General features: G+C 50.4%; 2 protein-coding genes across 2 annotated transcripts; both read right to left on the reverse strand.

The window, feature by feature from the left end:
• Window positions 1–403: 403 nt before the first annotated feature.
• Window positions 404–2,899, reverse strand: LOC121365384 (protocadherin gamma-B5-like; the record flags this gene model as incomplete). The annotated part of the gene is made up of 1 exon (XM_041489516.1): window positions 404–2,899. A coding segment is annotated over exon 1 (2,496 nt), but the record flags the coding sequence as incomplete, so codon positions are not given.
• A 2,264-nt stretch (window positions 2,900–5,163) lies between these two features.
• Window positions 5,164–6,745, reverse strand: LOC121365383 (protocadherin gamma-A7-like). Its single transcript, XM_041489515.1, is given in 3 exon segments — window positions 5,164–5,178; window positions 5,274–5,519; window positions 5,522–6,745. Coding segments are annotated over 3 exon segments (1,485 nt in total).
• Between the last annotated feature and the right edge of the window lie 4,881 nt (window positions 6,746–11,626).

An 11,626-nucleotide genomic window follows, 5' to 3' on the forward strand; every position in this document is an offset into this window, starting at 1 on the left:
CTTTTACTCCGGATGAAGAACCTGTCACTTTTCTATCCATGACAGAGGAGTCTTTCTGGAGTGCAAGACCGAAAAAGCATTAAACAATGGGTATGTAGCTAGCTTTTAAACAGGTCCCAGAATAAATGTTCAAGATAAACCGCGCATGAAGGAAAAAAATCTGCATTATTTCTCTAATTCCTTCATGAAGAACCAGCTAATGTCCTGCACAGTTATGATTCCCCATCACAGCTACTAATTATTAATACAATTTAATCAACTGAAGGGATGCAGACAAAACCTCTTAGATGAATAATGAAATAGTAATGACCAAAAGATAATTCCAGGTCTCGACAAATGCATCAATCTGGGGAAAAAGAGAAAGCCTTTTAAGAAAGGCTCAAGGAGAACAGCAAGAGCTTACGGTTTTGCAGACCTGCGGTGCGTCGGCACCGGCGGGCACCTCTCTCTCGACGGCACTGCAGTTCAGGTTCGGCTTCTCGCAGGAATCGCCGCCCAGCAGCTCCTCCGCAGACAGGACGGGCACCGGCGGCGGCGGCGGCCAAGCGGCCTCGGGCACGGCGCGGGCCGGCGCCGCCACGCACAGGTTGTAGGAGTAGGGCAAGGTGCCCTCGCAGAAGTCGGCCGGGAAGGCGGCGCCGGCCAGCGAGAAGCGCTGCGCGCCCAGGCAGCGCAGCACGGCGGGCGGCCCGGCCCGGCGCAGCCGCGCCAGCACGGCCAGCGCCACGCTCAGCACCAAGAGCGCCGACAGCAGCGCCAGCGCCAGCACCAGGTAGAACTGCAGCTCGGCCGCCGCCGCCGCCTCGGCGCCCGCCGGCCGCTCGCTCAGCTCCGGCAGCGCCTCCTGCAAGCTCTCGGCCAGCACCACGTGCAGCGTGGCCGTGGCCGAGAGCGCCGGCTGCCCGTGGTCCTTCACCACGGCCACCACGCGCTGCTTGGCCGCGTCCCGCTCGGACACGGCGCGCGCCGTGCGCACCTCGCCGCTGTGCAGCCCCACGCGGAACAGCGCCGGCTCCGACGCCGGCACCAGCTCGTAGGACAGCCACGCGTTGCGCCCCGCGTCCGCGTCCACCGCCACCACCTTGGCCACCAGGTACCCGGCCTCGGCCGAACGCGGAACCACCTCGAAAGGAGTCGCCGCCGCTCCCGGAGCCTCTCCCGGCGCCGCAGCGGCTCCGCCTCCCGCCGCTGCCGGCCACAGCACCCGGGGCGCGTTGTCGTTGCGGTCCAGCACGAAGACGCGCACCGTGGCCGTGGAGCTGCGCGCCGGCGAGCCGCCGTCCTGCGCCCGCACGGCCACCGTGAACTCGCGGCACTGCTCGTAGTCCAGGGAGCGCTGCGCGTACAGCGCGCCGCTCCGCGCCTCCACCGACACGAGCGGCGCCGCGCCCGCCGCGCCCGCGCTGCCGCCCGCCAGCCAGTAGCTCACGCGCCCGTTGGCGCCCGCGTCCGCGTCCCGCGCCTGCACGCGCAGCACCAGCGCGCCCGCCGCGTTGTTCTCCGCCACGTACGCGCTGTACGCCGCCTCCTCGAACACCGGCGCGTTGTCGTTCACGTCCGACACCTCCAGCACCAGCTCCGTGCTGCTCCACAGCGCCGGCCTGCCCCGGTCCGTGGCAGTGATGGTGATATTGTAAGCGGAGACGTTTTCTCTGTCCAGGGCACTGTCTATTATTAGTTTGTATGTGTTCTCTGATGAAGTTTCTAATCTGAAAGGCAAATTTCCCTCCATTTTACAGCTCACCTCTCCATTTTCTCCCGAATCTCTGTCGCGAACATTAATCACAGCTACAACTGTGCTCGGGATTGAGTCTTCGGGTATCGGGTTCAGGATAGGCAGGAGGGAAAGTGTTGGTGCATGGTCGTTTACATCTATAATGTCTATGTGCACTTTGGCGTGTGCTGTCAACCCGCCCCCATCCTTGCCTTCAACACTAATTTCGTAGTATTTCCTTTCTTCATAATCTAAGCGTCCTGTAACCTTCACGTCCCCTGTCCTAGGGTCCAGAGTGAAGTGCTGGCGGATACTTTCTGATATGTCGCTGAAGGAGTAAGTAATTTCTGAATTTGTACCTTCGTCATTGTCAGTAGCTTTCACCTGAAAAGCTAAGGACCCCTCTGGCAGGTTTTCCATGAGTCGAACTGTGTAGATTTCTTTGGTGAATACTGGTGGGTTGTCATTTGCGTCGGTCACATTAATCTTAATCTGGGCGGTCCCAGATCGGACTGGATCGCCACCATCCACCGCCGTCAGTATCAAATGGTGATTTCTCTGTTTTTCTCGATCTAAGATTTTCTCCAGCACCAGTTCCGCGTGTTTTGTTCCATCAGGGCTCTCCTTCACTAAAAGGGAGAAGAGTGGGTTGGGAGTAAGTTCGTAGTTTTGTAAAGAATTCACTCCAATATCGGGGTCTCTGCCACTGCTCAGTGGGAACCTGGTACCAGGAGGCGTCGACTCGATAATTTCTATGGTAACAAATTCTCTGTCAAACTGCGGCGCATTGTCATTGATATCCTGAATAGTAACACTCACATGAAATATGTCGAAAGGGTTTTCCACAACTGCTTCCAAACTGAGGACACAGGGTGACACGGCCCCGCAGATGCTCTCTCGGTCTATCCTGCCGTTTACACGCAGATTTGTATTATCTTCCTCGAGAGCGAAGTACTGCTTTTCATCACCGGTGACGATCCGCGGCTTGCGCGCCGGCAGCTCGTCCGCGCTGAGCCCCAGGTCCCGCGCCAGCGGCCCCACGAGCGAGCCTCTGCCCAGCTCCTCGGGGATGGCGTAGCGGACCCGCTCGGCCGCCGCCCGGCCCCACACGCACAGCAGCACCGCGGCCAGCAGAGCGACCCGCCCAGCGCCTGCCCAGCCCTGCGCTGCCGATCTGACCTCCATTCCGTGCTTTCATGAAGGGTGTTCTGTGGACGGGTAAAAATTAGCCTTTCCGGGTAGATGAACCAGTATTCGAGAGAAATAAATAGAAGAAATCCCTGTTGCCTGTCGGAGGACGGGCTGAGTCGAGCGGTTCCTGCTTTTCTCTCTGCTCTGCGCAGTGCGGTGCAGCGCTACGCGGGCGCAGGGGAGGAGTCGACGGCTGAGCAACTTCTCCGCCTTGGCCAACAGTGACACCCTGAGTCCGTGCCTGAGAACCGCAGCGTCCAAGAAAAGAACACCCCCAAGGTCCTGCCCTGCATTCTCTTGCATCGGGAAGGATTGGAAAATACAGATATTGTCAGCAGTGAGAAACAGAAAGTCTATCAGTACTGAAACCGTGCATCTAGGAATTCCTGTTGTCTGGATTGCGTACACTTGCAAGTCTTCTGTCGGACAGATCCTCTCCCTTTTCTTGAGGGATGTGGGGTAGGATCTTGGTCTCTGCGCCATTGTCAGCTTACTGATCTCTAGGGTGGAGTGCTCAGTGTCCCCGCTGCCGTCGTGCTGCCTCCGTGAGGGAAAAGGCAAGGCGGATCGAACGCTGAAACTCTGCTTTGGGTAGTGGGTTTATTTACGATAGGTGAGACATCCCCAGCTAACACTAAGCTTTCCAGCTTTGAACAGTTGTCATTGACGGACAAGCGAAGCCGGGGATCCCAGGCTCTGAGAACACCACAGCGGTCACATCACACCTGATCCCATCTCTTTTGACATTCAAAGCTCAGCATCATCTTATCGGTACCCATATAACCCAACCCCGAATTACTTCAGTGTGTGTATCCCACAAACCACTCCCTGATATCCTAAACAGACAGATCCTGTAGCTGTTTTGTGGCATTAAAGAACATTTCCAGGGAAATGGCGGCAGCTATGGTTGTTTGAACAACCAAAGTAAACAGATTCCCTGTGAAAAGCCGTTTTATCTTACCTGTAAATTGTATCCTAGTCTCTTTTACAGTAAAGAAAAAAATCTCCAAACCCACAAAAAAAAAAAAAAAAACAAAAAAAACCCCAAAAAACAAAACAAAACAAACAAAAAAAAAACAAACAAAAAAAACCAAAACCCAAACAAACAAACAAACAAAAAAAAACCCCAACCAATCAACCAAAAAAAAAAAAAAAACCAACAAAAAATCCTGAAGGAAGGCTGTGTATCATCACAACCCCTTATGCAGAAGACAAGGAGAGGTTAGAAAACTCTCCACACTATCTACTCGATAGAGTTGTCCTGGCACATTCTCCAGTCCTGTGTCTCTGAGGTGCCAGTGTCAAGCAATCCTCCCCGAATCAGTAACGTCTCCTTAGAAAATGTATTTTCCTGCTAGGTCTGGTAGTTCAGCTAGTGAAGGATGATTCCTTTCCATCCAGCCGAACCTGTACACAACTTCAGGTAACAAATTAACGTTCTGCCAGAACAAGCCGTGGATTTGAATTCGTAATGTTTCAGAAACACAAAAGACTATGAGCATCTCCACAAGATATTGAGAGATGGATGTGGTTGTTTACATGGGGGCAGGGGAATTATGTTGAAATATGTCACAGATAATTCACTGCCTCCTATATGAGAATTGCCTGTAACAATCCAGACACACATTTTCATGCATCACACACTGAAACACTGTCCAGATCTGTGTTTTCAAGATTAGCTCGCATTCCAAAACTAGCTTTACTATAAATAGATAGCGATGAATTACATTTTGCATTTAAGTATCTTTTAATCTATATTCTAGTAAATATACTTTACTTCGATGACTATGCCTGCACAGTAATTGACAATTTGTATAGAATCCAGAAGTAAAGTCACGAAACCCAGCTGTGGGAAAAAAAAAAACTCAATCAGAGGAATTCTTCATCAATTAATAAGAGTCTCTCCAGCTGCCCTTAAGAAGGACTGAATAATTCCTTTATTGAAGGCAGATATGGAAGAAATCTTGGAGTTCAAAGTGTCGGCTTTCAAGCTACAAGATCCACGAATTCAACCGGAATTTGAGAGCAGATACAGGGGATTATATTTAAATGCGGAGAACCGGGTACTAGCAAGTATTTAAACAATTTAAACAGTCGGTAGAAGACCAAGACAATGAAATTTCCTTGTGAAGTTACACATGCAACAGAACCTTCCAGCCTCAGGGAAAGCTAGGAAAAAAGAGCTTTTACAAGCTGTAAAGACATGGTATGTAAAACACACGAAGCAGACTCAACACGCATTCGGGAGATAACATTCATTACCGGGTGACTATCTTAAAAAATGGTTTATAAGACTGTGAACCATCTGTGGCTAGCCTAAGAATCCTAAACACCCCGCCTACTAAAAACAGTTAAATAATTAACGTACCTGAAAAGAAACTTGCCCACCGCTTTCGGTAACTTGATCTCCTGAGGGGGCGAGATCACTCGAAGCCTCATCAGCTGGTCCGGCCGGGAGGGTGTCGCAGCAGCTGGCGGCCGAGAAGCGCAGCTGGCTCTTGCGCGAGTCGGCCGTGAGCGACACGTCGTGCGAGTAGGACTGCAGGAAGGCGCGCACGCCGTCGATGCCCACGAAGTGCGACACGGGCACGCCGCGCAAGGCGCCGCTGTCGGCAGTTCTGCAGTCACCACACGGTAGTAATTATCGAATGACTTCTCTAGGCGGAACGGGTGGCTGTCGCTGATGCTGCACTGCACCTCTCCGTTCGCTCCAGAATCCCTGTCTTGGACGCTGAAAATTGCTATTACTGTTCCCAGTGGTGTATTTTCCGGAACCGGAGTGAACACGGACATAATGACAATCTCGGGAACGTAGTTGTTTACATCAACGACCTTGATAAGTACCTTGCTGTGGGAAGAGAGTCCGCCCGCATCCCGAGCTTGCACAACCAATTCATAAAACTCGTGTTCTTCGAAATTCAAGTTCTCTGTTATGACAATTTCTCCACTTTCCGGATCCATCTTAAAAGTCTTGTCGAACTTCTCTGGGATCTGAAAGAACGAGTATTTTACCTCTGCATTTGGCCCTTCGTCTCTGTCAGTCGCTGTCACTTGTAACACGTGAGTTCCTACAGCCACGTCTTCTTTCAAAGTCACCTTATATACAGACTGAGTAAATTCTGGAGCATTGTCATTTCCATCTAACACAATGATTTGGACTGTTGTCGACCCTGATTTCACCGGATTCCCGTTGTCTGTGGCTGTCAGGATCAAATTATGATCAGCCTGCTGTTCACGATCCAAAGATTTCACCAATAATAATTCCGGATATTTCACACCATCACCTCCAGTTTTCATGTCCAAGGTGAAATAGCTGCTCTCGCTACATTCGTAATTCTGTAAAGAGTTCACTCCTATGTCGGGATCATGAGCTCTCTCTAATGGGAAGCGTGCACCTGGTGCAGTATTCTCGCTGATTTCTAAGACATTTCTTCTTTCTGGGAAACTGGGAGGATTATCATTAATATCCAGTATTTCTACCTCCCCTTTGTAAATGTTCATTGGACGCTTTACAAGAATTTCAAAATTTAGAACACATTTAGCAACAGCTGCGCATATCTCCTCTCTGTCCACCTGCTCCATCATAGATAAGTGGCCGTTCTGCAAGTCTAAAAAAAAGTACCGTGTCCTACCTGCGTCAAAAACGTGGGCGTCTCGGTCTTTGAGTGCCGACTGCTGCAGCCCCAGGTCCTTGGCCACGTCGCCCACGAAGGAGCCCTTGGGCATCTCCTCGGGCACCGAGTAGCGCAGCTGCCCCCACGCCGCCTGCCACGCCACCAGCAGGACGGCGCAGAGCAGAGCTCGCTGCCGCCGGCCCCAGCGCCTCCCCGCCGCGCACATCTCCCCCGCGGCACCGCAACACAGAGAGCAGTTCGCCCTGCCGACCTCTGATCTGCAACCCGCTCCGGCCCCCGCTTCTCCTCTAAATTCTTCTCCGGCTCACCGCTCCCGCCCGCTGCCGCTGGGCCCTCCGCCTCGCTGCACCGCCGATCCGCACCGCGGGGACTCTTCCAATCCGGCGCCTGCCGAGCCAAAGAGGGAGCACACAAGGGACCCGGTCCGCAGCGGGCGGGGCTGCAGCGCTCCGAGTTTCCTCTCGCTCCTCTCGGTCAACAGCGGCGCCCGCAGCCTCCGCCCGGCACTGCAGGCACCGAGCGCTGCCCGCTCTGCCTTGCTCCGTACAGGGGACAGTCGCCAAGGAGACTTCGTTTTCCGTCCAGCGCCGATCTCCTGCCTCCGCATTTCTCCAGCCGATCTCTGCCTTCATCCTCCAGGGTATCACCATCGGGAGGAAGGCAAAGGCATGCCGTGCGCGTGGATCTTTAACCGCACCGGAAACTTATCACTTACTCATGACATTATATGTAAATTAAAACACATATTTCGTATTTTTCCCTGTAGCTTATTGGTAATCTCATCCTTTTTGTTCAAAAGCATCTTCAACAACAGGCTCTCAGAGAGAAAACATTAAGATACCATATCCCGAAAATACAAAGCTATCAGGTTCATTAAAACAAGCGGGACGGGAGCAATTACATACTCCTTGAAGTCAGGGAGCTAATTGTTACAGGATTGAATTAGAGGTAGAAATAAGGTGCAGCTAAAATTCTCAAAGGAAACTTTCAGGACTGCCGCCGGCCCCAGCGCCTCCCCGCCGCGCACATCTCCGCCGCGGCACCGCAACACAGAGAGCAGTTCGCCCTGCCGACCTCTGATCTGCAACCCGCTCCGGCCCCCGCTTCTCCTCTAAATTCTTCTCCGGCTCACCGCTCCCGCCCGCTGCCGCTGGGCCCTCCGCCTCGCTGCACCGCCGATCCGCACCGCGGGGACTCTTCCAATCCGGTGCCTGCCGAGCCAAAGAGGGAGCACACAAGGGACCCGGTCCGCAGCGGGCGGGGCTGCAGCGCTCCGAGTTTCCTCTCGCTCCTCTCGGTCAACAGCGGCGCCCGCAGCTCTCTGCCGGCACTGCAGGCACCGAGCGCTGCGGTCCTGCCTTCCCACGGCAGCTCGCGGGGACAGCACAGCGCCACGGAGACATCGGGCCGCGTCCAGAGGGGACCTCCTGCCTCTGCTCTTCTCCAGCCCATCTCTTGTTTGAGAAGCTGATCAAGACCGGTAAGAAGGCAGAGGCGTCCTAGTGTTCTTTCGACCGCACAGGAAAATGTTTTTGTAATGGTGATACAATATTGATATAAAGTTCTCTTCACAAGCAGAAGTATTACTAGTCATAGCCCATTAGTTTACAACCACAGTTTCCCCCCACTAATGGCACAGCTTTTTCAGCAGTCATGGCTGGATGACCTTTTTAGTCTCCTCACCTTTTCTGCCAATATATCTTAATATTCGAATGCCATTAGCAACCTCAGATTTCCAAACCCATGTGCTAGCACAAGCCAGCAGCAGACTTTTCTATGTTCAAGTTCCTCAGGTGGTCTCGAACCTGATCATCTCTTACAGTGGGAGGGACTTTTACCCCCAGTCCCTGCCTTGAGCTCCATCCACTTGACAGGTGTGGGAAGAGACCTTGTCAGTGATGACTGAGACAAAGATATGGCTGAGTATCTCAGCCTTCTCGTGGTCTGTTTTTATCAGATTGTCAGTTGTGTTCATCAGGAGACATACAGGGATTTTTTTACCTTTTTCTTCAGTCTGACTTACCTGTAGAAGTCCTTCTTGCTATTCTTTGCATTCCTTGTAGAGTTCAGCTCCATCCATGCCTTGGCTGACCTGACCCTCTCCCAGCCAGCATCCCTAAACTATTCCCAGGACACCTGTCCCTGATCCCACTGCTGCTCATGTCTTTCTTGCCCCTGAGTTTGACCAGCAAGTCTTCCCTCAGCCATGCTGGTCTGTTCCCTTCTTTTCCTGTTTTCCTACAGATGGGTTCAAGAGGTCATGCACTGTATGGAAAGCGTCCCTAAAGATCTGCCAGGTCTGTTCTGCTCCCTTGTCCTTCAGGGCACTTTCCTCTGAGGGGCCCCATTGACTAAATCCTTTAAGAGCTGGATGTTTGCTATCCTAAAATTCATGGTCCTGACTTTACTCTTTGCCTGATCCATATCCCTCAGGACTATGAACTTGACCAGTGAATGACCATGGCAGCCCAGGCTGCTTAGCTCATCTGATTAGCTCATCTGTGTTGATGACCAACAAATCCAGAAAAAAAAAAAAACCAAAACATTTATTCTGGTAAGGAGGGCTGGACTAAGGTCTTAATCCTTCTTAAAGGGCACTTCCAGTGAGCTTCTTGGGAGAACTCAGCAGTGTGCTCAGGCCTTTCAAGACAGGACACTGCTTCCCCCTCTCACAGGGTAAAAGCCATAATAAACTATATGTTTATGAACAGCCTCAGACACTTGAAGCCTCAAACTGGAATTACTCAAACCCCAGAAGTTTAACAAGAGAAGGTGATGGTCCCTCGTGATCTCAGTAAGAGACACACACCAATTCTCTTTTATAACACACATTAGTGGAAGAGATTTGCACAGGTAATCTCACATCCCTTTAGATGTGGAGAACATTTAGCAAAAGTAACTTCACACAGGAATTCAGCCACACACAGGATGCCAAGCAGATCCTGGTCCCAGGAAAGGAGGTGTGCCCCTGTTCCACTCAGTCAAGACACTACAGGACTTTGACAGAGCAAACCAGTTTTATTAATAATTTTTAGAGTTCCAGTAAAAGAATTTTGTATGCAGACTTCTTGTTTGCAGGTGGCTTTCTCACCAGTGGGAAGAGGGACCTACCTGCCGGTTCCTTGATTAAAATGAGATTAATCTAACCCTCCACCAGTGTATTTGTGGAGCAGAACACAGCACAGCAGAGGCCTGTGTCTTCCCAGATTAACTGGATTATGGAGCACTTCATCCTTGATGTTCATCCGTCTTCTGGTCAGCATCCACTACACCATTTCCTCCCCAGGACTTACCTTTTCATCTGGGCCTTGTGGGAGAAGTCCTCTGCATTTCATGACACCAAAGCTTCTCCCTGGTAGCAGTTTTTATTCTTTTATTGAATTGTCAAATTCCCACCTTCAGACACTCCCTAAAAATACTTCCCAAGGGAAGTACTTCCTGTTTTTCTGCCATTCTTCTCCAAAATTCCTGCATCTGAAGTGTTACGAACACCTTGTAATTGCCATCTGCGGATGCAGCCATCAGGAGATTTGAGGTCACTCCCTCACATCACAGCTTTACAGACACAGAGCACACCTAGGACATGTGTGAAGGTAGGGCCCAGTTTCCCCTGGTCTGCCTGGGCTCCATCTCAGTGTAAAGGTCAGTTCTGAAAAGAACCATAGAGGTCTGAGAGCAATTCCATTGTCCCCCCAATTTTCCTGAATGCTTTATCTGCTGCATCTTGAAACTGGAGAGATAAGCCCACTTACCCACCAGCTAGGCCAAAGGAAAATACAAAGACTGCCTCCATACAACACATTCAGGTGTTCTTTTTATTTCAGTTTTACACTCAGGGGTATCCAAATTCACCATGTTAAACTTTATAACTTCAACAAAACACAGTGTGAGGCTTTCTGAATATTCCATGCATCAGAGACATCATTCAAGTAATCAGTTATTATACATGGGGTGGCAGTCCTTAAGCAGAAAAGGAAAGAAAATGCTCAAACTCAGTTCAGAGAGTAGCAGGAGAAAGGGAAAAAAAGGAGAATGCAAATGCTCTGACACAAATGGAGAAAATCATGTGGGGACAACTTTTTACTCCCAACAAGAAACCACTGTATACATGAACAGTAAGAAGACCAGCATCAATCTCCTTTTTACTATTTCATGTTGATTCTACCCTTCAGAAAATGCTCTCTGAAGGACTTATGGAATTTTCACCAAATATAGCCAAAGGAAATGAATATTTTTTCCAAACTTTGTACAGTTACAGTAACCAAACACCATTTGTGCTGTTATATTTCTGAATTCAAGGAGACAGAAGACCGAGCACTGTTTTATAGGGCAAAAAGAATATTTTGTCATACATTTTACTGCTCTTCTCTGTCCTGGAGAGGATGAGACCCCTGTACCCCTGTACTCAGAGGGTCAGAATACTCTTCTTGCCAGCTGAGCTGCAACTGCCTGCATTGCAAATGTTGGATGGGAGCAGCATCACCAGGCAGCACTAGTGAATGATATGCAGACACACAGTGGCTATATTGACAGACAGGAAACCAAAGCCCATGGAACCCACACATCTCAGACAGAATTCAGAATCCATTCAGAATCCAGAGAAGAAAGAGCCCAGTCCTCACACAACATCTTGACACTGTATTCCCAATATATTTGCTTTCCAGAGCTGGAAAAGTGGTTTTCTGAATTTTATGAAGGAGGAGATCTGCATAGTACGCCAAACTGGGCCCTTGTGTAAAACATCATAAATGCTTCACTGTCTTGTTGAACAGAAAGAGACACAACAGCATAGCTGGAGTAATAACCCCATTCTTCAACCCTCCCAGAAATGACCATAAGAGCTAAAACACACTATTGCCTCAGTGCAGGAACCAGAGTTTCTTTTGTTTGTTTTTTGTGTTTTGGAGTAGCAGACAATTTTTATTCTGATTTAGAATTTGAAGGAAGTTGATTACACCAATTGAAAATACAGACTTAGACTAGAGGTATCACTGCCACATGCTACAGCCTGGATATTGTCCTCCCAAGAGCCATGAACATTCTGCCTGTGCAGACCCCCGCTAGTTAAAGGAAAGAGCGTTGAACT

The sequence above is a fragment of the Pyrgilauda ruficollis genome, unplaced genomic scaffold (genome assembly GCF_017590135.1).
Source record: "Pyrgilauda ruficollis isolate IOZ18807 unplaced genomic scaffold, ASM1759013v1 scaffold949, whole genome shotgun sequence".
NCBI lineage: Eukaryota > Metazoa > Chordata > Aves > Passeriformes > Passeridae > Pyrgilauda > Pyrgilauda ruficollis.